At 43.0% G+C, this 26,474-nt stretch overlaps 1 protein-coding gene across 2 annotated transcripts in view; it reads left to right on the plus strand.

The window, feature by feature from the left end:
* The window catches only part of ITGB3 (integrin subunit beta 3), a 63,300-nt gene extending 48,228 nt beyond the window's left edge, over positions 1-15,072 (plus strand). For both annotated transcript variants that reach the window (XM_027517511.1, XM_027517512.1), the window contains 3 exons: positions 2,322-2,441; positions 8,720-8,886; positions 10,354-15,072. In XM_027517511.1, the coding sequence (XP_027373312.1) occupies positions 2,322-2,441; positions 8,720-8,886; positions 10,354-10,419 (353 nt within the window). In that variant the 3' untranslated portion in view covers positions 10,420-15,072. The remainder of the gene's footprint in view (positions 1-2,321; positions 2,442-8,719; positions 8,887-10,353) is intronic.
* Positions 15,073-26,474: the final 11,402 nt, after the last annotated feature.

Raw genomic sequence — 26,474 nt, forward strand, 5'->3', positions numbered from 1 at the left:
GGCTCAGCAAAATCCTGCAAAGAACTTTTAAAATATGTGAAAATCTGGCAACCCTAGCTTTACTACCCCAAGGAAAGAAAGATGATGTATCCCATTTTACAGGTGAAGAAACTGAGGCACAGAGTGAAGAAGTAGTTGCCCATGATAATCTTAGTTTAGTAGGCCAGTCAGCATTTACTAAGGGGTTTCCAGGTGGCTCAGTGGTGAAGAATCTGCCTGCCAATGCAGAAGATGAAAGAGACATGGATTCGAGTCCTGGGTTGGGAAGATCCTCTGGAATAAAGAGGAAATGGCAACTCACTCCAGGATTCTTGCCTGGAAAATTCCATGGACAGAGGAGTCTGGTGGGCTTCAGTCCATGGGGCTACAAACAGTGGGACACGACTAAACGACTGAACAGACAAGTTTACCTCAATGTTAAGCAAGGTCCAGCATACAGGTCTGCAGATACAGAGGGAAACCTTCACCTTTATGGATTTGGAGCCAAAATTATTAGCCTGAAGCCCTTTTGGCTCTTGGGAGCCCTTCCTGGCATAAGACAGAAACACAGTGAGGAACAGACTTGCCTGCAGTTATTCTGGTTTCTGCTTCATCTTGATTTAAAAGGAGTTGCTCTTTGCTGCTGTTGCATATCTGATGTAGTTATCGAGGTCAGTTAGACATTGGGTGATGCTGAGAGATAGCGATCTCACACGAAGGAAGGAAACACATGTTCAGTGGGAGCCACAGGAAGACACAGCTAGCCAGCCAGCTTCAGGGTGGGGGTGCTTTGGGAAAGAGTCAGATCTCTAGATCCTTTGGCTAATGTCTGAAGTGGGTCTGGAGTAATAGTGATTTGGGAATTGAATTTGAAGAGGCAGTTTTTCCTCTGGAGGAGACCAGGCTTGCTATGATTAGCTTAGATGGAAGAGGCTGCTGATAGGAGAGATTTTTATCTAGACTAGATGAGTATCACAAGTTAGTCGATAAATACTCCCATCCTCCACCATGATAATCATAAAAATAAATGCTTTTTTGTATGGAATTGTATAACTTATACAAATGACAAAAGTATCTTTTTGTGCACGTTATCTTATTCTTCTCCCAATAACCTAATAAAGTAGAACGTAGTACTATTGTTAACTTCATTTTTGAGGATAAGAAAATTGAATCTCAAGAAAGTTCTCACTTTCACAAAGCAAGTTGGTGGTGAGTTAAGGTTGGAACTAAATCCTGAAATCCTTACTCTTTGCATTGTCCTGTAATACCACTGGTTTACTGAAGGCTCTGTAGGATGTGCTCTGAGACTCATGTCCTAGTCCTGCTCCATCACTTATTTGCTGTGTGACCTTGGTACACTCGCTTCATCTCATCATGTGTCAGATTTATCCATCTGCTAAAGCTGGTGGAGGGCATAGCGAAGCTGGTGGAGGGCATAGCGCAGTTGGTGGAGGGTAACCCATAATATCACAGTCAGAATAACAGGTTTTAGAATTGGAAGGGATGAAGCCAACAAGACATGATGAGAGTCAGAGAAAGAGAGATGGCTCTGGGGAGGAGCACCAGATAGAAAGCAGAAATAGAAGAAATCCACTCTAGTACTCTTGCCTGGAAAATCCCATGGACGGTGGAGCCTGGTAGGCTGCAGTCCATGGGGTCGCTAAGAGTCGGACACAACTGAGAGACTTCTCTTTCACTTTTCACTTTCACGCATTGGAGAAGGAAATGGCAACCCACTCCAGTGTTCTTGCCTGGAGAATCCCAGGGATGGCGGAGCCTGGTGGGCTGCCGTCTATGGGGTCGTACAGAGTTGGACACGACTGAAGTGACTTAGCAGCAGCAGCAGCAGCAAGGATTGAGTAAACAAACTACTGGGAATCATTGAGCAAACAGAAAGGAAAGAGAGGAAAGGGAACACCACTGTGTGTTAGGTGGTTTATGCGGTTTGATTCTCAACCATCCTTGTGAGTGAAGGTATCTTTTCTGCTATAGAAGAAGAAAGAGATTTGATGCAGTCAGGTAACTTAACCAAGATCACACAGCTGGGAGGTGATAGAGCCAGGCTTTGAATCAGACTGTAATACTGTGATGTCATATTCCTTCTAGAGGAAGGAATAAGAACCAAAAAGTACTTTGTGAGGGACAAAGTACTAATACAGCAGTGAGAGTCATCTAGAAGCAATTGCCAGGCACGACAGCCATCTCTGAGCATATTGCCTAATGTCAGACATAGGGTTTCCTGTCACATGCTTTCCCAGAAGTCTCAAGACTGGATTTGGGGGTGGCTCCATCTTTCAGGAATTGACCTATTTTTCATTCTCCCATCTTTCCTCCTCTCCCAGAGGACACTGGCAAGGATGCTGTGAATTGTACCTACAAGAATGAGGATGACTGTGTTGTCAGATTCCAGTACTACGAAGACTCCAGTGGAAAGTCCATTTTGTATGTGGTGGAAGAGCCAGGTGAGTGAACCCCGAGGGTCCCGACCCTTCACCAAGGGAGAGTGATACCAATATTAGACAGTTAGTTCCATCCATCACTCCTCTTAAAAAGAACATCCAGGTGAAACCTGATCTTACAAGGGATAGATCAGGGCTTGTCACCTGAGTGTGGGGTATATAAATAAAGACATTAGCAAGAAAATGACCTGCTAATTGAGGAGACAGAAGAATAAGAAGGTGGGTAAGGAGAGGAAGAGGGTAGGTGTGGAGCTCATCAAGGAACAGATGATAGCCTGGTGTTTTTTGAGGTGACGTTGTAAGGAAGAAGTAAGGAATTTAAATTCTAGCACTTTTCAGCACAGGGCATCTGCTCTACTAAGAGTTAAATGGTTGCCAGGAACAACCTGCTTGCTGCTTCAGAGGAAGGCCTGAGGTTTGAGGTCTTCACCTTACCAGCTTTGCCATGTGATGTGGTGAAGGATTTGAGGCTGCCTCCAACACTGAAAAGTTAATGCTTGCTCTCCGGACCCTCTAGAGGCAGGAGGGCCCATTGTATCATACACACACCCACCATAGGTTTGTCACCATCCAGCGCAATAGATTTGCTTGTTTCCCCATATTTTCTATATCTCCTTTCTTTCCCTTAAACAATAGATGAAGGTACGAATCATTAGACTTTTTTTTTTTTTCCCACCACACCACTCAGCATGTGTGATCTTAATTCCCTGACCAGGGATCGAACTTGCACCCCCTGCATTGGAAGGTGGAGTCTTAACCACTGGACTGTGAAGTCCCAATCATTAGACAGTATTTTTGAGTATTTATTATACATCAGGCATGGGCTAGGTGCTGGGGATGTAATAGTAAATAAAGCAGGTGTGGTATTCACAGGCCATGGATAAGAGAGGCATGTAAAACAGTCATGACACTGCAGGGGATAAGGGCTATGGTATGGTGGGCATGGGGGATGGGAGGGGTGGGCCAGAACTTTCTGGAATGAAGGAACAATCTCTGAAGGCAGAGGCTAAATCAGTTGGTCACTTGACATTCTTTACAGCTGTAGGAGTTTCTTCAAATCATTCTTTAGACCAGGGGCCAGTGAACTGTTTCTATAAAGGGCCAGATGTTAAATATTTTAGGGTTTGTGAACCAGATGGTCTCTGCGGTGACTACTCAACTCTGACACAGCAGCAAGAAGGCAGCCGTAGACTGTATGCAAATGAAGGCATCTGAGTGTGTTGACCAAAACAGGTGGCCAGCCGCATTTGGCTCACTGGGCTGTTTGCTGGTCCCTGCTTGAGGGCAGTGGTTCTTGAACTTTTGTATGTTCCCTTGTTAAAAAATCCAGAGTTCTGAACCCTGTCTTACTTCTACAAGCCAATGCCTCTCTGCTCCTTGTTAGTGCTCCTGGTAATTGCAATATATTCCCCGATGTTTTAGACATACCACTTCCCAGATGAGCCATTTCAGACCTCCAGCATCCATTATGATGATTAGATTTGGTACACATCTTTGATTTTCTGAGCAGTTGTGCTTCCCCACCACCCCCGCTTTTTTTAAAGTTTTTTTTTGGTGTGGACCATTTTGAAAGTCTTGATTGAATTTGCTACAATATTACTTCTGTTTTATGTTTTGTTTTTTTAGCTACAAGGCATGTGGGATCTTGGCTCCCCGACCAGGCATCGAACTTGTACCCCCCTGCATTGGGTCTCTGTGCTTCCTTTAGACCAGCTAAGTTGTTATATTGCTTCTTTAGGGAATTCCCTGGTGGTCCAGTGGTTAAAACTCTGTGCTTCCACTTCCAGGGGCCCAGGTTCGGTCCCTGGTTGGGAAATTAAGATCCCACAAACCTCAAAGAAAAAAATTGCTTCTTTAATCTCCTATCTTCTTCAGGTGACTATGAACACAGGAATTATGTCTGTCTTATCTATTGTTATAATATCTCTATACCTGGCTCAGTTATTTACAGAGAAGATACTTCATACGCAGTTTTTGAATGAATGCATAGGATGGATTATGCCCAGGAGACAGGCAGACTCAAATACATCTTAATATCTGTTGGGAGAATTTTGGCTGCTTAAAGACAGGAGCGGTTGAAAGTGGGAAAAGGGCTGCATCTATGTCACTGGGGGTGCTGTCCTCCCCATGGGTAGAGGAGAGCATGGGGTCCCCATTTGTGATATTGTTTATCAGTCTCTCCAGGGCTCTCATCCTTTTTAAGGGAGAAGACAAAGGGTATCACCTTAGTTTTATTTTGTGACTCAAGGGAACACTGATATGGGGAAGTGGAGAGGAAAGAATCTGGGTATGTACTGGGTTGGCCAAAAAATTCATTCAGGATTTCCCATAGGATGGTATGGAAAAATCCAAATGAACTTTTTGGCCAACCCACTACCTCTGGGGAAGCAGACATAGGTTAGTTTCAGCATGTCTTTCTCGTACTTTCTCATCCACCTGTGTTAACAGGTTAAATGGATTTTTCCACACCCACCCTATCTGTACTTGTGTCCCTTCTCATCTCAAAAATGTAGTGTGCTCTTGCTTTGGGGTTTAACATTACCTCATCTCTTTGTTTGGAGAAGGCAATGGCACCCCACTCCAGTACTCTTGCCTGGAAAATCCCATGGATGGAGGAGCCTGGTAGGCTGCAGTCCATGGGGTCTCGAAGAGTCAGACACGACTGAGCGACTTCACTTTTACTTTTCACTTTTATGCATTGGAGAAGGAAATGGCAACCCACTCCAGTGTTCTTGCCTGGAGAATCCCAGGGACAGGGGAGCCTGGTGGGCTGCCGTCTATGGGGTTGCAGAGAGTCGGACACGACTGAAGCGACTTAGCAGCAGCAGCAGCATCTCTTTGTTATAACAATCTGGCTGGTGCTCCTCCTGTAGCACTCACAAAAATCATTTGACCTGGTATTCTGAGACTGAAAACTATTGCCTGGAGTCCTGGGAAACAAAGATGATGATAACTGGGATGGTGACACATTACTGGTTAACAGAGTGGAGGGTAACTTTTTAGGCTTACTGCCAGTATAGCCCTTCTTTCACATTCAGAGACAGGTCTCGAGACCTACATTTCTTAGCTTGTTGCCTTGAATTTCAAGTTCTGCCTCTCCTCTAACCCTGGGCTCCAATCATTTTCAGGGGCTCTGGTTTTGAGTAAGAGGTAGCATCTGGGGCCTGCAGTCTAGGAGGAGATTATTCTCATTTGCTTCCCTAACTCTTGCCCTTGCAGATGTTCTCTTTGAAGGGCTGAGCCACTACGGGGCCCTGAAGAGGGAACCACTAAAGAGTTGACATTAGCCAAGTGGTCAGGGAATGATCTCCTTTGAGCTGGGCCCTCATTGCTTCCAGATAGGGTTGTCTGATAAAATATAGTATGTCTGCCACTGGACATTTAGGTTGTTCCCATGTCCTGTCTATTGAAAATAGTGCTTCAGTGAGCACTGGGGGACATGTGTCCATTTGAATTACAGTTTTCTCAGGGAGAAGATATGGTACATATGTACAATGGAATATTACTCAGCCACAGAAAGGAATGAAATTGGGTCATTTGTAGGGATATGGATGGACCTAGAGTCTGTCATATAGAGTGAAGAAAGTCAGAAAGAGAAAAACAAATATTGTATATGAACACATGTATGTAGAATCTAGAAAAGTGGTCCAGATGAACCTATTTCCAGGACAGGAATAGAGACTCAGAGACTGGACATGTGGACATGAGGGGGAAGGGGAGGGTGAGACGAATTGGGAGACTAGGATTGACATATTAATATATACATGACTAGGCGTAAAATGGATAGCTAGTAGGAAGCTGCTGCGTAGCACAGGGAGCTCAGCTTGGTGCTCTGAGATGACCTGAGGGTTGAGATGTGGGTTGTGTGGAAGGGAGAGCCAAGAGGGAGGGGATATATGTATACATATAGTTGATTTCACTTTGTTGTACAGCAGAAACTAACACAACTTTGTAATTATACTTCAATAAAAAAGTACAATATGTCCTATGCAAGATGTGGTACATACTTAAAAAGTTATTTTTTATCGGAAATTCTAATTTAACTGGACTTCCTGTACTTTTGTCAATTCTGCTAACCCTCCCCAGTCGTCCCTGACTTTAGGTCATCATCCATCATGGGTCATCATCACTGTGGCTGGGGAGGCACTTCAGAGACCACCTGGTCTTGTATCTATTTCCAGGAAACCTGCCGTCCACCCCTTTTAGGACAGATAGTTAACAGGTTTAATTTTTCCCCTGAAGATCTGGCTTTCTACCTGTCCTGACCATACTGACATGTAAAGTTGAAGCGATTCCACTTTGAGGTTTGAGGGTCAGCCCTACCTCAGTCTTCCAGAGAATTCATAACTGCTTTTCCCAGAAGAACTGGGACCCTTCATCCCTGGGAACTCAGACATTGGGATCTCATAGCCTCTTTCCAGACATTCCTTTAATTATAGACAGGTTGTAATTTGGTGGGATAGGAAATAGCCAGCTTGGGTTGTGGTGGTGGTTGTTTTTGGGTCATGTGTGGTGAGCATAGTGTGTATGTTTAGAGAAGAAGGTGGGAGACAGTGTGGAAAGTAGGTGTGACATCTCTTTAGACCCATCAATACTCAGATATGCAAACACCTAATTATATAACACCCGAGAAGTTACTGGAGTGAGGTCACTCATCAGACGTCTGTGGTTTATGGGAACGGAGCTGTTCAGAGCATACTCAACTTGGCCCTCAGAGGGCTGATGTCGCACCTCTGATTATGTTGGTTGTTGACTGGGGTTGAACAGGAAGTTGGTTCTCAACAGGGTGAGGATTTTAGATGACTAAATATTTTGGGAAGAAACCCAAAATATTGTCTTGGTTGGCAGACCTCCTAGTTTCAAAGTATGTTAAAAAGGTCATCAGGTTCCCAGCCCACAGGGGTTGTAATATCTGAACTAGGGTAACTAACTCAGATACCCAGCTCAAACTCAAGGAGGAGCTGGGTAAATAAATTAGGGAAAACAGCCTCGGATAACAGGGATACCAGTAATAACAGTAGCTGATATTTATTGAGCTCTGACTTTGTGCTAGGCACTGTTCTGAGTTCCTTAAATATATTTAATTATTCCTTTTTTAAGATTAAACAAATTTTTGTTTTATGTATTTTGGCTACACTGGACGGGTCTTCACTGCTGTGCACGGGCTTTCTCCAGCTGCGGCGAGTGGGGGCTGCTCTCCAGTTGCAGTGTTTGGGCTTCTCACTGTGGTGGCTTCTTGCTGAGCACAGGCTCTGGGCGTGCAGGCCCAGTAGTTGTGGTGCGTGCACTTTTTAGTTGCCCACGCGTGTGGAATCTTCTTGGACTTGGGATCAAACTCGTGTTGCCTGCATTGGCAAGTGTATTCTTATCCACTGTACCACCAGAAAAGTCCTTAATTATTCCTTAACTATTACTCATAATACATTTTTGAAATCAGGGCTATTACTGTTAGAGATGGAGAAATGGAAAACAGCCAGCCAGAAAGGTGAAATCATTTATCAAAGGTCACATAGCCAGGATTTACTCCCAGGCAGTCTGGCTCCAGAGTCCACAGGGGCACAGACTCAGTGACAAGTCACACTTCGCCTCTGTTTAGTGCAGAAAAGAAAGAGTGGTGAGGAGTCTGGCAAGCTAAAAAAAGTGTGTTCTGACTGAAAGGGGCAGCTATTCCTCAGCCCTAGCTGTTTGAAACCCTATAAAAGACTAAGTTCAGTGTTTCTGGATCTTTTGACGTTTTTTTTTTTCCTGAAGAGAAGAATCATCTGAAATTTTAGGGGGAGAGTCTCCTGGATTAATGTTGCCAGCAATATCAAACGTTTTCTTTATTTGGCTGCGCCAGGTCTTCACTGCAACCTGTGGGATCTTTAGTTGTGGCTTGCGAACTCCTAGTTGCAGCATATGGGATCTAGTTCCCTGGTTGGGAATCGACCCTGGGCTTCAGCATTGGGAGCCTGGAGCCTTAACCACCACTGAACCACCAGGAAACTCCCCAAATCAAATTTTTAATGAACATTTGTGTGAACTCTCACCAAGTAGGCTAGACTCTGCTTGTGAATGACCAGCTAATGAACTTTGATTTAAACCACTCAGGACAGATGATTGCTGCTCTAAGGATTTTAACCCCCTCCTTTTAAAAATTAATAGGCTTATTTTGTAAGTTCTGTTTCCTTTGGAGAATGCTCCAGTACTATATTCTTTTGTTGAGAAGATCTTATTTGTAACCAATTCAAATGATTCCTGCTCCATTCCCAACCACCCTGCTCTGTGCTCTCTCCTGATAGAGTGTCCCAAGGGCCCTGACATCCTGGTGGTCTTGCTATCCGTGATGGGGGCCATTCTGCTCATCGGCCTTGCGACTCTGCTCATCTGGAAGCTCCTCATCACCATCCATGACCGGAAGGAGTTTGCTAAATTTGAAGAAGAGAGAGCCAGAGCCAAATGGGACACTGTAAGAGGCCGGGCTGGGCATTTTCTTAAGTTGTTGGTTCAAGAGTCTGAAGTGGAAGTAGTAGATGCTTATTTAGGGAAGGCCAGGTTCAGCCGGCATCATAGTTTCCCAATTAGCCTTTTTCTGGAAGTTGGGAGATGGACTAACTCTCCTATTGTCATTATGCTCCCTGGAAACCATCTGATTCTTTCTCTATGACATCAGTGAGTACCAGCTGAGCACAGATAGGGCTCAGCTCTGCCCTGGAAGCAGGGAAAAGAAAACTTACTCTTGGAGTAAGATAAGACAGACTTGAGAACCCTACATTGAGGACATATAGGAGTCCACTATATACTGATGAAGTCAAAAGCATTAAACATAAACAGAAACAAATGATAACAACCAACATTTGCTGAAGATTTACCATGTACCAGGAACTGTCCTAAATGCTTTTTGTGTGTTATTTCCTTCCTGTAACAGCCCTATGTGATAGATAACATTATTATTCCCATTTTATAGATAAAGAAACTGAATACAGAGAAATTTAGCAGCTTCCTTGATTATGGGAGGGAACTAGGTTATGATAGAAATTACTTTTTGTATCAGCCTCTTAAAAGAATGCTCCCTGCAGTTTACCCTGATTGAATTTAACCAAACAAGCTTTTAATTGAGAAATTTCTATATACTTAAGCTTACTCTCCTTTGGCTCATGGTCCACATTTTAACTTTTTCCTGGATTTCCAAGTGAATGACTTCACTGAATATCCGAGGTTAGATTGAAAGTTTGTTCCCATCTGATGGTGACCTCAGGCCTTTGAACTCAAGGATTCCAAGAAGTTGAGATGTTTCTGTTCAGACAGTGTAGAAATCCTGACTCTCTGAGGCACATGAGAATGTGTTGTGTTTCTTGAGGCTACCTACCACTAAGGACTATCAGACCTAGTGGGATTTGTCGCTTTTAGAAAATAGTTTGGGAAACCTAGTGAGGGTCTCTTTCCTGATAATGTGACAGTTTGTGGGCAAGGCTTTAGGGATAAGATGAGAACAGATTAAGAATCATTTGAGCAAAAGTGGTCCTCTGTATTCTGACCATCACCTGCTACACCTATTTCTCTGCCTGCGCCCCCTATCACAGTAACAACAAAGAAAAAAAGGCAGGCAAAAGGGAGAAAGAGAGTTCAGAAGAGGAGGAGGAAACAGATATTGGCTAAAAGCTAATCTTGAAGGGTTTTGGGATCCCCAAGAGTGATGGGCTGAATTAACCCCTCAGGAATGGTGGAAGGATGGCATGCCATTTTCTCTCTCCTCTTATTTCCTACCCATTCCCTCTGTAAGAGCAAATGTATGAGTATTACAAGCATCACACTGTTCATCGATAGTATGTCAGAGAAGAGTGTTGTGGGTAAACTTCTCAGATAACAAGTAAACCCCCAGGATAGGCAAGAATTGAGGAATCTGCTGTAAGACACTTTTCTGTTCTCTCTGCAGGCCAACAACCCACTGTATAAAGAGGCTACATCCACCTTCACCAACATCACCTACAGGGGCACTTAACGAGCAGTCATCCCAGGATCGCTCTCGGACTGTCCCAGGATTGTGGACGTCTCTGCTCTTATGTTTACAGGGGGCAATACCTGTGGGGCGGGATTGAGGGCTTGGAGTGGGGTGGGTTGGAAGATTGTGGGTCTGTGTGTGTGTGTGATACGTGTGGGGGAGTGTATAATTTAAAACCTGTGTCCCAGATGAGCGAAGCTCCTCAGTCTTTGTCCTCAGAAGGCCTCCTTCCTTCAGGGAGTTTTCCTGCTTAACCTGAGGGTGACCTACATCGCTGAGCAGGTGTTCTTTATTACCTCAGTGGGAAGCCAACTTTCCTTCTCAGGACAGTCTCTTGAAGAGGAGGGCAGGGCCGAGGACTCTCGTTCCAGAGACAGGGACCTTGGTTTACCCTGTATTTCTGGTTCTCAGGCCTGACTCTGAGCAGCTCTGGTGGGAGCTGCTGGGTCTTGAGGCCTTGTTGTGTCACTCGAGCCTCCGTCTCCTGTCCCTTCCCTCAGGCTGAGGGAGACGTTAGGGGAAAGCTGGACCATCAGGCCTGCCTGTCTTTGCTGTCACCTCAACCCAGCAGAGTTCTCTACTAAGGGAAGTCCTTGCTGTCTAGTCTTTGATCTATTGGGAGAAAGGCTGGTGGTGGGGGGCAGGGACATGCATAACCTGGGGTTAAAGTGCCCGGGCTCCCCCATTCATGATCATAACCCTTCTGATTTGCCTTATTGGCAGCTCTACCCTAGAGGTTCCTTTAGAAGTTGTGTGTCACCCTTAGCCAGCATCACTTCTTTGGCTCCCATCCCATCTTTTCACTGCTTATAGACATTTGCTATGTACTAGGAGGGGCTTCCCAGGTGGCCCAGTGGGTAAGGGATCCACCTGCAATGCAGGAGATGCAGAAGGCATGGGTTCAATCCCTGGGTCAGGAAGATCCCTTGGAGGTGGGTATGGCAATCCACTCCAGGATTCTTGCCTGAAGAATCCCATGGACAGAGAAGTCTGGCATCCTACAGTTCATGGGGTCATGGAGTCAGACACAACTGAAGTGACCAAGCATGTACGCTCGCACACATACTGGGAATTTCCCTCATGACCAAAGGCTTTTCCTTCCAGGGAGAGTGCTATGGTTAGAGTCAGAGGTCTGGCCCCACCCTTCAGGCCTTCTGTCCCATGTTCAAGGCACCTCCACACACCCAATTTTGTGCTTCTGTGTGCTATACCCACCCATGGGGCTGACTGCATGTATCTACCTCTTGGGTGTCTTGTGAAGGAATCATTCCCATGGGACTGAGTCTGCTGGGCACACGTGCCAGGGTGGAAGGATGGGCCAGGTGTATCGGCACATGTGCGCCATCCTCCTCTGGGCTGGGCAACCTCATTTGAACTCAGTCTTTAATTTGAGAGGCCACAAGTGGAGTTTTGTTTTTCTCATCGAGACACCTGAAATCAGGACGAGGCTTGCTGAATCTAAAGGAGCAAAAATATAAACACACTTGCATTATATTTGTAATTTTATTTGATGATGAGGAAGAAAATGATGAAAAGCCATATCGACTTGAGCTGGGTGCAGACACTCCCACTTGGCATCATTCATAAGAAGTCGCTACCCCGTTGCTGGGTCTGAAAGGGCTCTCTCATTCTGGGAGCCTGCAGGGTTAGACACATGGATATGCTGGACCTCTCCCAAGGAGGAGGAGGAAAATGGGCTGTGCTTTTTTTTTTCCCCTAGCAAAAGAAGTTGGAGAAGGCAATGGCACCCCACTCCAGTACTTTTGCCTGGAAAATCCCAAGGATGGAGGAGCCTGGTAGGCTGCAGTCCATGGGGTCGCTAAGAGTCGGACACGACTGAGTGACTTCACTTTCACTTTTCACTTTCACGCATTGGAGAAGGAAATGGCAACCCACTCCAGTGTGCTTGCCTTAAGAATCCCAGGTACGGGGGAGCCTGGTGGGCTGCTGTCTATGGGGTCGCACAGAGTCGGACACAACTGAAGTGACTTAGCAGCAGCAGCAGCAAAAGCAGTTGCTCCATCAGTGTTTACATTTGTTCCACATTAACCACCACCACCATTCCCTGAGAAAAAGGGAAGGGCCTATAAAAACAGGGGTCTGATGATCAGAAAATCTAGGTCCTGACCTCAGTGTTGCAGCTAAGGAGCTTTAACCTTAATTAAGGCAAGTCTTCTCCCTGGGGCTCAGTTTTCTAGTTTGAAAAATGATGGATTTGGCCTAGCCAATCTAGGAGGTCTCTGTCAGTATCCACATTCCATAATGCTGGGACTTACTGTGGCATCAAATAGGCAGTCAAGATTCTGTGGGATGTTGATACTGTTTGTTTTTTCATTTGGGAGATCTGGCTCTGGCAAGAGCAGGTGGCATCCCATATCACCTTTCTCAACGAAAAAAGCCTTATTCTACCTTCTCTGAGAACACCCTTTTCCAACTTTTGTTAGCAGTTACATCTCCTGATACAGCACTTAAAACTCCACTTAGTTATTATTTCTTTTTTCACTTTGCACATGGTTTAATCCATGTATTGGGGAAGAGGAATCCATAAGAAACTAGCTGAAATGTGTGTTCTGTATCCATTCCTAAGAATGGGGCAGATATCTGAGCCCCGTGTCACTCATGGATTACTCCTTCCCGTAGGAAATGGTAATGTTGTAGAGGGATAAATGGGAAGAGACGATTATAAATCCAGGAAGTTTAGAATCTAATTCTAACTGTTGGCTCCTGAGAAATGACTCCATTGACGTGGCAGTCATTTTCTTTAAATAAGATGGTTTATATGAAGAAACGGTACCAAAGGAGGAGAAAACTGTATTCTAAGGAGGAAAAAATTAGTAGGAATCTTTCTGAGCTTCTGGAATAAGGCTTACAGGCTTTGAAGATCAGTACATTTGTATGTGGGGAGAAACCATAGCTGTTTTCATGAGCTAGCAAATAGCAGTCAGTTTTGACGTCAGGGGGAAATAGGGTGACACAGAATCGGACACGACTGAAGCGACTTAGCAGCAAGAGCAGCAGGGTGAACCCCTAAATAGTATTTTAGTATCAGAAAACACAGCCCAAAGAAGTTATTTGTTCTGAGCTCTTTTGGAGATATTTTACGTTCAATCTCAGGGTCTGTGGACAAAAATGGGAAACTTTGAACATTGCTGACAAGTTGTCACCTAAGGAGTCAAGTTCTTTACCTCTCAGATATTCCTAGACCATCCATGATTTCAAGATATTTCTCTTTGTTAAGTATTCCTGGTTGACCTAAATGCCTTCCTGACTTTCTAACCACCTCCTCTGTCTGAATTGTGCAACAGTGAATTAAATGTGCTTTCCAAAAAGAATTGGCCTAAGGCTCCTCAGCGCTTCCTGTGCTGTTATTTCTGTTTCCTTTGGGTGAATAAAGTGACATTGCCTCACAAATGATTATTTTAGAGCAAACATGTTTCCAAATGTAACAGAATGACGATGACTCCAGGAACTGAAGTTAGTTTCCGAATCTAGAGCTTTTGTTTAGATGTGAATCACATTTTCAAAATGAGTAGGTTTTTACTGGTCTAAGAGAGTTTTTTGGTTTTGGGGTTTTTTTGGGGGGATTTTTTTTTTTTAATTGGGGATTTCTTAGAACCTTGTATAACTTCAACAGAAGGGACTGTCAATTTAGGTTTTGTTTGCTGGAGGCATAAATTAGTAAAGTAAAGGCTTAATGGCAAATTATTTACAGGACCATGTAAATGCCCAGCTTTAAGACAATGGATCTCAAAGTGTCAGCCCTAGGACCAGAAGAGGTAATCCCTGTGGTGATTCTGTTGCATGGTCAAGTTTGAGAACTACTGTTTTAAGGAATCACATACTTAGGCCTTTTCTGGCTTAGAAAGAAATTTACAATAAGTCAGCTCTGCTGCTAAAAGATTAAGAACATACCTTGGCTGATAGATTAAGAAAACCAAGTATGTACTCACAGAAAACGAAAGTCTACTTTCAGTCCATTTTCCAAGTTAAATAGTCACAGGCTTGTTCACTCACAGCCACAAATTCCCATGAAAAACTAAAAGAAGTAATAGATCAGAATCTCAGAGGGAAAAACAGCTAACAGAATACTTGGCAGGCATCAAAGAAAACCTTTCGTGTACCAAGCTGAAACAAGAAGATACTCTTACATATACCTATGGCTGATCATGTTGATGTATGGCAGAAACACACACAGTATTGTAAAGTAATTATCCCTCAATTAAAAATAAGTAAATTTAAAAATAGAATACTCTTACAGCATTTGTTTATAGGTGACAGGATCAAAATCTTAAATATTAATATTATCATACTCTAGGATGTCAGAATAAGACTTTAGAACTTGTAACTTTATTTTTCGCTATTTAAAATTTACTGAGCACTGAGAGTGTGGCATTGAAATACTTTACAGAACACTTATAATCCTTGCCTTTGAGTTTTACATTCCTTACTTGAAAAAAAAAGCACAATGCAGTACATGACATCATTAAAAGATTATGTGAACTCAGACTGAGTCCTTTTATGGTGAAATTTTGTAAGATTCACTGTGTTTTATTTATGTCATGCTAACTGATGACTAAGTATCTGGGTGAAAATGGAGGACTTGATGTGAAAATGAACTGGGTAGCAATATGTCAAATCATATCTATAAGCCTTGACCTCTGTAGCCTGAATTATTTGATAATAGCCATCTAATGACCACTGGGACCAATCACAAGCAGATTGTCTTGGAATTACAATACCCTCATTTTTCACAATGATGTAAGGAAACAATAATATATGTTTGCAGTAAGCCATTTAATACTTGAAACTAATTTCTCTTTGGTTTTGTAATGTATATCTGGATATATGTTTCCCTAATTTGTTTTAGTTTGACTAATGCGCACAAGGAGGCAGTTTTAAATGTTTTCATTGGGGTTGACCATATTGTTAAATAAAATTTTAAAAATCCACTACTGTGGGTATCCAAGAATGGATTGTATGTGAAAGGAAAATTATAGATCAGGAACATGATGGTGTTCCTTGCAGTTCCTAATGTCATAGTGATGTCTCCAGCCTCTTACATAGAGAAAATATTTTTTGTTAGCTCTATATTTTCTGACAATACATTAAGGAATGAAGAATATAAATATTGGGTTGACCAATATGTTCATTCAGCTTTTTCCATAACATCTTATGGAAAAGTCCAAACAAAATTTTTAGCCAACCCAATGTCTAGAGAGCAACATTTAGGAGATTTAAGAGCCCTTAGGCAAAACCACCATTGTAAATTATTCTCTAGGAGTATCCCTGAAAAGAACTTTGAAAGGAAAAAGTTTTACAATTCACTGTGTTTTACCCAATATATCAGTTGGATTTTCTTGTGACTCACTCCATTGGCATGATTCTTTAGAGAGGTCAGAGTGATGCCTGTATAAAAATCATTTGTTGGCTGATGGAAATACTTTGTTAAGTAATAGGAAAAATGTTGACGGATATATGCTAGACTTTACTTTTCCTGACCCTTGTAATCATCCATTGTGACAGAGATTGCTACTTGTGCCCGTTATCTGTTATCACCATTCTCACATTGTATTAGGATTCTTAATTTTTAGTCAGGCACATGGTTGCTCACAAAAAATACAGCTGGGTGTGCAATGGTCATCTCTTTGGCAGTGAGATGTTAATGAAGGGGGTACACACAACTTTCAGCAAGTGCTGTTTAAGGGAGGGAGCGTGCCTTTCTTCTCTTCCTTCTTCCTGCAGGCTGATACGTACAGATGATAGCAAGACTCTAACCAGACATCATGGATCAAGATGTGACCTAGGGATTATATTAGTTATCTGTTGTTGCATAACAAATGACCACACGATTTTAGCAGTGTAAAACAACAAACATTACGTTAAAGTTCTGTGTTCAGGAATTTAAGAATGGCTTAGCTGGGTGGTTCTTGCTCAGAGTCTCTCTTGAGGTTGTAGTCAAGCTGTTGGCCAGAGCTACAGTCAACTGAAGACTCAAAGGGGCTGCAGGATCCATTTCCAAGATGGCTTATTCACATGGCTGTTGGCAGGAGGCATCGGTTCCATACTGGCTATTAACAATAGGACATTTCCATAGGACTGCTTGAGGGTTCACAAGACATGCCATCTGGCTTCTTCCCAAGTGAGTAATCCAAGAGAAAGCATGGAGAAAGCTGCAGTGTCTTTTATTACCCTCTCTTTGTAAATGTCACATAATCACTTCTGCCGTACTCTTCATTATAAATAGCTTACTAAATCTAGCCCACGTTCAAGTGGAGGGAAGTAGATGCCACTTCTTTATTTACTTATTTGGCTGCATTGGGTCTTAGTTGCAGTATGTGGCATCCTTGCTGTGTGATGTGGGATCTTCTGTTGTACGTGAACTCCAGGTGGTGCTGGTGGTAAAGAACCTGCCCGATAGTGCTGGAGACATCCCTGGGTTGGGAAGGCTTGATCCCTGGGTTGGGAAGATCCCTGGAAGAGGGCATGGCAGCCCACTGCAGTATTCTTGCCTGGAGAATCCCCATGGACAGAGGAGCCTGGTGGGCTACAGTCCATAGGGTCACAAAGAGTCAGACATGACTGAAGCGACTTAGCACATGCAACTCTGTAGTTGCAGGGGCAAGCTTAGTTGCTTTGTGGCATGTGAATTTAGCTTCCCGAAGTCCCTAGATGCCACTTCTTGAACAGAAGAGTACTGTGGTAGACAAAACCATTGCCTATGACCACTCCCACCCCCCCAGCCAAAAATATCCTTATCTTAATCTCCAGAACCAGTGAATATGCTACTTTTCATGTGATAAATTTTTAAGGTTCTGGCAGGTGGGTGCAGAGACCTACTTGTCTTGTATGTAAGTTCCCTTGCTTATTAAACTTTCCATCTACCAAGGTGGAATGGTCTGCCTCTTTCTTTGGTCTCTCCCTACTCTTCATGTAAGACAGCTGGTTTCAGATTTCACCTGGGACACCCTCAAGGTTGCAAACTAACAAGCATCAGTTCAAGTCCAGAGTCTTAGCCTTTAAATACCTCTAGGGGCAGATAGGCTTCTTGGGTGAATTCCTTATATACTTGAGTACAATACTTCTCAGTCTGAAGTCCTGTGAACTAAACAAAAAAGCTATATGCTTCCTTCATACAACAACCAATGTAAAATGGTGGGACAGGTGGGATAACTGCTACAGTCACTCCTGTTCCAACAGGCAGAAAAGAGGAGATGCACAGATGTTCATAGCAATTCTGAAATTCATTCAGGTACAGGTCTGCAGACCCACCTTCAAGGCCTCAGAACAATTCTCCATGGCTCGATGTTTTACCCTCTAGGCTGTCAGTTGTTATTGTTCAGTTGCTCAGTCATGTCCGACTCTCTGCAACCCCATGAACTGCAGCTCACAGGCTTCCCTGTCCTTCACTATCTCCTGGCATTTGCTCAAACTCATGTTCATTGAGTCGATGGTACCATCCAACCATCTCATCCTCTGTTTCCCCCTTCTCCTTCTGCCCTCAATCTTTCCCAGCATCATGGTCTTTTTCAATGAGTTGACTCCTTGAATCAGGTGGTCAAAGCACTGGAGCTTTAGTTTCAGCATCAGCCCTTCCAATGAATATTCAGGGTTGATTTCCTTTTGGATTAACTGGTTTGATCTCCTTGCTGTCCAAGGGACTCTCAAGAATCTTCTCCAGCACCATAGTTCAAAAGCATCGATTCTTGGGTACTCAGCCTTCTTTATGGTGCAACTCTCACATCCATACATTACTGGAAAAACCATAGCTTTGACTATATATATGAACCTTTGTCAGCAAAGTAATCTCTGCTTTTTAATATGCTGTCTAGGTTGGTCATAGCTTTTCTTCCAAGGAGCAAGTGTCTTTTAATTTTTGGCTGCAGTCACCATCCACAGTGATTTTTGTCTTGCTTAGTCAACTATTATTCAGGGATTTTCTGTTACTGGCAAAGGAATCTAATCCTAATATATACTTGGTGCTATTTGAAGTCTATGAAACTGACTAATACAGTATCTAACTAGCTCATCAATAGATTCAATGCTAAAAAACCTACAAGTGTTCAAGATTTTTAAAATAGTCACAGTCTGTGGATCAGCATACAGATTGAAGCCATTGCAATTCTTACAAATTAGAAATTGAATCTTTATGAATAAGTGGAAAATGGGATGAGTCATTAACACAGATGACTGTAAACAATGTGGGTGGTGGGGAAGTAGGGAATGCAGAGTTTACAAAAATAAAAAAACATGGTCTCAGCACTCAGATTACATAGAGACTATTTAGAGAGATAAACTGTATATACTTTAAAAGTACTAAAGAATAATATTCCATTGTATGTGTATATATATATATATCACATCATTATCCATTCCTCTGCTGATGGACATTTAGGTTGCTTCCATGTCCTGGCTATTGTAACTAGTGCTACAATGGACACTGGGGTGCATGCGTCTTTTGAAATTATAGTGTTCTCTGGGTGTATGCCCAAGAGTGGGACTGCTGGGACATATGGCAGTTTGAACCATAAAATGGAACAAAATTATGCCATTTGCAGAGATGTGGATGGACCTAGCGATTGTCAGAGCAAAGTAAGTCAGAAAAACAAATACATATTAATGCATACATGTGGAAATGAGAAAAATGGTACAGATGAACCTATCTACAAGGCAGAAATAGAGACACAGACGCAGAGGAAAAAAACATATGGACACCAAGGGGGAAAAGGGAGGGTGGGACGAATTGGGAGGTTGGAATTGACATATATACACCACTATTTATAAAACAGATAACCAATGAGAAGATACTGTACAGCACAGGCAACTCTACTCAATGCTCTTGTGGTGACCTAAATGGGACGAAAATCCAAAAAAGTGGGGATACATGTATAGGTACTGTTGACTCATTTTGTTGTACAGCAGACAATAACACAACACTGTAAAGAAACTATAGTCCAGTAAATTTTTTTTTTTAAAAAGTACTAAAGAACGCCTATAGAGCAGAGTTTAAGACATAAATGAGCGTAGCAGTATCACTGAAGGAATTAATTATGGTAACATACTGACTACTACATACATTTTTGAATTATCATGATCCTGGGAAAACTGAGGCTTAGACAGCATGGGTAATTTGCCCCACTGCATACAGTAAATAAGTAAGACTTGAATTTGGACAGATCTGTCTCTAAAGCCCATGATGTTCACCACATGTAAGTAATGGAAAGCTCAGGTTGGATCAATGTGAACAATTTTACCTACATGCTTGTAAAGAAAGATACTTTAAATCGTGGGGTTTTTTGGTTTTTAAAAACACTCTTTGCTTGAAGGCATTTACAACTAGAGTTTAACAAAACTTAAAAATGATTAATTTCATCCAATTGGATTTACACAACGTTTTAGGGACTACCTGAGGAAAGCCAGCAACAGAGGACTAACGCTGCTTGCGTCAATTCTTTCACCAATTATCATCTGCAGCCTGCATAAAAAGTTGATTTTCGTAGAAAAACAAAGTATCTCTTCCAAAAGCAGGGTTAGTCCTTTGAAGGGCAGGCTGGAACAAACTTCAGGAAGGTTGTGGGACAATGGCTTCGAGCCACTGTCCACTAATAAGTAGTAGAAGCAAAGTTGGATGGAACATTTTAGCAGAAAGGGAGGGCCGGAGGTATTCAAAGGATGGATAGAAGATAACATTGAAATGGGACCAGATGGGGTGGGACAGCATACCAGAAAATGAACGGAACTGCCAGAAGAACAGAGAGCGTGCAGGATGGAGGGAGAAATCCAGGCTCTTGGTGTGCAGAGATGAGCCCCGCCACTCTTGTCCAGGCCGCCGAGCTCTGTCCGGGTGAGGTCACAGGCCCTTATGAAGGTCACAGGCCCTTGTGAGGTGGGGCAGACGGGTGTGGCCGTAGCGCTGTCCTGTCCGCGCTAAGGCGGCGGCGATCAGCCGCTCCCTGGAGCCCCGGAGCCCCTGAGCCCCTGCAAAGTGGCGGCGGCAGTGGCAGCCAAGGTAGCCTGGGTCCCGCGATTGCTCAGCGCAGGTGGCTCAGTGGGCGGAGCATCGAGCGCTGTCAGGTGACCCAGGGGCGGGGCCTCGCTGCAAGGGGCCTCGGGAAGGGAGGCGGAGCTAGAGCGTCGTGCTGAGCGAGGGCTGCGGGGTGGAGGGGTCTGTGTGCGGATGGGCAGACAGCTGAGGGAACGGGGGACAGATTGGGGAGTCATAGGGGGTGATGGTGGGACCTTCAGGTGACAGAGGTGGGGAGAGGAGACCTGCTGAGGCGATGGGAAGGAAGGGCCTCTGAGGCTGAGGGAGAGAAGAGTATCACGTGGTGTGAGGGACAAAGTAGAACAGTTCCAGAGTTGGGCGAAAGTTCCAGAAAGGGCAGTGAGGGACGAGCCGGACAGTCAAGGTGCAGAGTGAGAGATGACTGGGCCGGAGCCGGCGGCCCCTCAGCAATGGTGGTGGTTCTGGAAGGGTGGCAGTCACTGTGGTGGGGGACTTTAATGCTTCTTCTCAGACGGTTCGGCCTCCGTTGGAGCACTTGTTTCCATCTTGCGGGATGATTTTCTTGTCTACTCATTTGCTTACTTTATCCCTGCTGCTAAGTTGCTTCAGTCGTGTCCGACTCTGTGCGATCCCATAGACGGCAGCCTAGAGAAGTAAACTAGAGCAGGGCCTGTTAGAATCCTCTCTAGCGCTTGGTTCTGCATGGAGTGGATTTTCACTTAATGTTTGTTATAAACAAAGGCAGATAGTGGGGGAGGTGTTGATACAAGTTTCATGTTAGTAGCAGTAGATGCAGTGACGTGGTTGTAAGATTGTAGTTAATGGATGTGTGCCGTCAACAAAACGGAAAGAGTGAGCAAGTGAGTGAGGCGTCTCGTGAGGGGCGGTGTGAAAGGAAAGAGTGGAAGGTACTATGTGAGGGGTTGACACCCTTAGAAGCAGCCAGTTACTCTGTGAAGATGGTGATAATTCACCAAGGGAGAAGGTGCAACGGTGGAAGCCCAATGTCAACCTAAAGGCATGAAACAAAATTAAGCCTTGTTTGGACTTTCGGAGTCAGAATCTCTTTGTTTTCTGCCTCAGCTCTGCTTCTTGGTTTACTGAGAAGCAATGGAATTTTGTAAAACTATCCTGGACTTCGGTTTCCCGGGTGGCTCAGTGGCAAAGAACCTGCCTGGCGATGCAAGAAATGCGGATTTGATATCTGGGTGGGCAAGAGCCCCTGGCTCACAAATGAGTTGGACACCACGTAGTGGCTAAATAATAACACAATATTCATGAACTTGCGAGTCAGAGATCTGAAGTTTGCTAGTATGTATTTTCTTCTGTACTTTCTGTGGGCAAATCAATCTCTCTCTGTGTTAGTTTCATCATGTGTAATGAATAATTAAGGGGTTAGACTGGAAAGGTTTGTTCATTCTAGCAGTGTTATGGATTCTGTGATTTCATGTAACATTACCTGCCCCCAAGCCCTTAATCATATGTGTTCTCCCCCCAAATTCCATTAAAATATTTATTTAATTGACAATATTTTACAGAAATAAGAGCAGTTTTATTTTAATACAGATAGGTATATTTATCTATTCATATATTTATATTTCTCTTTTTACAAAATTGAAGCATATCAAATTGTTTTCCCTAAAACTGTAGTGCAAAAAGGAATACTAGGAAAGAAATAAATACTGAAATACGTTCATCATTAAGTTATAACCAAGGGCCTTCTGAGTCTCAGCAAGGTATATGATTTGGAGAAAGAACATGCAATTTGGAGCCAGGAGACCTGGCCTGCACTGTTTACTTGCTTTGTGTCATCGGCATATTTCTCAATAACTCTGAATCTCAGTTCTCCACCTTGAAAACAGGAATGATATTAATTAGTGTTTTGATTTTCTTAGGATGCATACCCAGCAGTGGAATTGCTGGATTGTGTTATATTTTTATGTGGGGAACTTCATATTGTTTTCCATAGTGGCTGTACCAATTTACAATCCCAGGAACAGTGTACTTGGGTACCCTTTTCTCCACATGCTCGCCAACATTTGTTATTTGTAAACTTTGATGATAGTCATTCTGACAGGTATGAGGTGTCTGGGCTATACTCACTTCTTCCACTCTCCTAAATGACTGTTTTATAATAATGCCACGCCACTCTCTGCAAACCTCCAGCTCACCGTCTCATCTTCATTCTCTGTTGATTACCTTGCTTCCTGTTTCACTAAGAAGACCAAAACAATCAGATGATTTCCACAAGCTCCCATTACCAGATCTACTCACCTATTCTACATGCAATTATGCTCAATTACTCTAAGTTGTCTTGTATTGTTATGAATAGTTCTTAGCTAAGGCCAAATCCTCCCTTATGTCCTAAATCCTGTTTCTTTTCTTCTACTTGAGAATATTGTTCCAGTAATTCCCCCCTCCTATATGATCAGTTTTTGCTTCTCTGCTAGGTTAGTTCCATCAGCATATGGACATACCTTTGTTTTTCCCCATCTTAAAAGCTCATAGCTGTGCTTACCCCTCAGTTGCTACCTCATTTCTCTTTCCCTTTATAGAATAACTCCTAGAGTTTTCTCTTGTTTCTGTCCCCCATTCTCTCTTCAACTCACTCCAAGGGTATTATTTCCTTATCATAACACCCAGATGGCTTTTCTTAGGGTAGTTGGTGTCCTCTATGTTACAGGACCTAGTGAATCATTCAGTACTCATCTTACTTGACTTAGTGGCAACATTTGTCACAGCTGATTACTCATTCTTCTTTTGGACTACTTTTTTTTCACTTGGCTTTCAGGAACCCAAGACCCACTGGATTTTCTTGTAGAATCCAGAGTGATCCTTTCAGAAAGGACTTTAGGTCATGTTATTTCTCTGGTCAAAATTCTCCTATGGCTTCCTATCTTCTCAGAGTACAGGCCAAAGTTCCTTCTATAATCCAGGAGCCCTTCATGATCTGCCTCCCTTCCTTCACCACTCTGATCCCCTCTCTCCCCCCTTTCTTTCCCCTTTGCAGTATTTCAGCCTCATGGGTCTTCCTACCATTTCAGAACATTCAAACTCCTTCTGGCTTTGGAGCCTTTGTACTTCCTTTTTTCTCTGACTGAAATGCACTTCCCTAAGTTATGCATTGGCTCCCCACTTTAACTCCTTCAGGTGTGTACTCTTTAAGTCTCCTGCTCAGTAAGGTCTTCCTTGGCTATCACATCTGCTCTTGGCATCTCTTCCCCAAAACCGCATTTAATATTCCTCTCACTGTTTTGCATTTTCCCCCTTAGTACTTGTCACAGATATTATGCTATATATTTTATTGTTTCTGTCCCTGGTTAGAATGTAAGCTCCGTGAGGGCAGTTTTTGTTTTTCTGTTTTGTTCACTGCTGTATCCCCAGAGCCTGGAAGAAAGCCGTGCACATAGAAAGTGTGCAGTGTATGTGTGCTGAATTTATGGACGGAGGGATGGAATGGATTGGAGAAAAGGGATACAACTTTTTAAATTTTTCTTGGTTTGCCCTTGCAAGTTCACATATCTGTCATAAGATTCAAAGAGTTGAGAAACAATTGTGTTGTCACAGTTATGGGGAAGAGACTTCCTGTGCTAACTTTTCTCTTAGCTTGGAGAGAGTTATGTGGTATCCAGTTTATACAGCAGATTGAGACCTGCTAACGTTTTGATAATGTGATCAATATGAAACAGTTCTTCCTTTCAAAGTTTATTTGTCATGCTTACTCTGCTTAATTAAGTACTTTGATGACCTAAGAGTTCTTGGTATGTAAGCTCAGAAGGGACTGAATTCCTTCCTTGCTCCCTCTCTCCCTTCCTACCTCCCTCCTTCTCTCCCTCCGTTCTTTCACTCTTTCTTTCCTCCTTCCTCCCCTCCCTCTCTTCTTCTCTGCTTCTCTCCTTCCCTCCCTTCTTTCCTACCACGCTTTTTTCTTTCCTTCTTTTGCAATGCCTTTATAGCACTGTTCTTGGTTCTGTGAGAAATAATTCAAAGAATGATGAGATACCAGCCCATTCCTTAGAAATTTAGACTTTAATTGGTGTAAGAGTAATACATATGATAATTAAATAAAAATACAAGGCAAATGATTAATGCAACTTGAATAATGAAGACAATAAGAATACTGAAGACAGTAAGTGCTATGCTAAGAAGTTTAAAGGTGAAGATTGAACTGGTTAGAGAAGTTTTAGAAGAGGTTACGTAGAGTGGTTTGCTGGGGAGACCTATAAAACCTCTAATGTCTTCTGAGATGCATATCTTTAATGTGATTTCATTTTATTTTTAACACGTTTTGAACTCCAGGAATTTTGGACATACCACATTCAATAGTAATTATAATTACATATTATAGAAATATTTTAAAATACTGTCTGCTGCTGCTGCTAAGTCACTTCAGTCGTGTCCGACTCTGTGCGACCCCATAGATGGCAACCCACTAGGCTCCTCTGTCCCTGGGATTCTTCAGGCAAGAACACTGGAGTGGGTTGCCATTTCCTTCTCCAACGCGTGAAAGTGAAAAGTAAAAGGGAAGTCACTCAGTCATGCCTGACCCTCAGCAACCCTGTGGACTGCAGCCTACCAGGCTCCTCTGTCCATGGGATTTTCTAGGCAAGAGTACTGGAGTGGGTTGCCATTGCCTTCTCCGAAAATACTGTCTAATACTGAATATTAATACTTCAGTTAAACTTTACAATATGAAAAAGACACTAATAATTGCAACTAACAATGTAATGTATCTAGCAATGTAATAAACCATGACTCAGATATGAGTATTGGGTTGGTGGCTCAGACAGTATAGAACCTGCCTGCAATGCAAGAGACCTGGGCTCGAACCCTGGGTCGGGAAGATCCCCTGGATAAGCGAATGGCTACCCACTCAAGTATTCTTGTCCGCAGAATTCCATGGACAGAGGAGCCTGGCGGGTTACAGTTCATGGGGTCACAAAGAGTCGGGCATGACTGAGCTACTAACACACTTGGATCAGATATGATTAAAATATATTGTGAAAAATTTGGGAAATTTCTAAAGTTGGTTATCACATTTACATAGTGTGGAACTGGATAAAACATTTTTTGTTTGCAATAGTATTGTTTTGAGAGTCAGTGTTGTGTGATGCTGAAGACCTCAGGCTGTTAGGCTGTCTGAATTCAAAATCTGATACTACTATTTGTTGGCTGTGGAATCTTGGACAATTTGATCTAAGTTTTTATTTTCCTCATCTGTAAGATAGAGATAATGGTAATTCTTTGAAAGGTAATCGTGAGGAATAAGTGAAATAATGCAGGTTGAAGTGTTTATCATAATGTTTAATAGACAGTAAATATTAAATAATGTTAGCAATTACTACCTATGTTAATTCTACTTAACTGGGTTTATTTGAATAAATAAATATTATTGAACTTTCTGCTTTTCATGCCATTCAAATTTGGATTTCTCTACTTGATGAAAGTGAAAGAGGAGACTGAAAAATTTGGCTTAAAGCTCAACATTCAGAAAATTAAGATCATGGAATCTGGTCCCATCACTTAATGGGAAATAGATGGGGAAACAGTGGAAACAGTGTCAGACTTTATTTTGGGGGCTCCAAAATCACTGTAGATGGTGATTGCAGCCATGAAATTAAAAGACACTTACTCCTTGGAAGAAAAGTCATGCCCAACCTAGATAGCATATTCAAAAGCAGAGACATTACTGTCAACAAAGGTCCGTCTAGTCAAGGCTATGGTTTTTCCTGTGGTCATGTATGGATGTGAGAGTTGGACTGTGAAGACAGCTGAGCGCCGAAGAATTGATGCTTTTGAACTGTGGTGTTGGAGAAGACTCTTGAGAGTCCCTTGGACTGCAAGGAGATCCAACCAGTCCATTCTAAAGGAGATCAGTCCTGGGTGTTCATTGGAAGGACTGATGCTAAAGCTGAAACTCCAATACTTTGGCCACCTGATGCGAAGAGTTGACTCATTAGAAAAGACCCTGAGGCTGGGAGGGATGGAGGGCAGGAGGAGAATGGGACGACAGAGGATGAGATGGCTGGATGGCATCACCGACTCGATGGAC

Source organism: Bos indicus x Bos taurus, chromosome 19, assembly GCF_003369695.1.
Source record: "Bos indicus x Bos taurus breed Angus x Brahman F1 hybrid chromosome 19, Bos_hybrid_MaternalHap_v2.0, whole genome shotgun sequence".
NCBI classification, from domain to species: domain Eukaryota; kingdom Metazoa; phylum Chordata; class Mammalia; order Artiodactyla; family Bovidae; genus Bos; species Bos indicus x Bos taurus.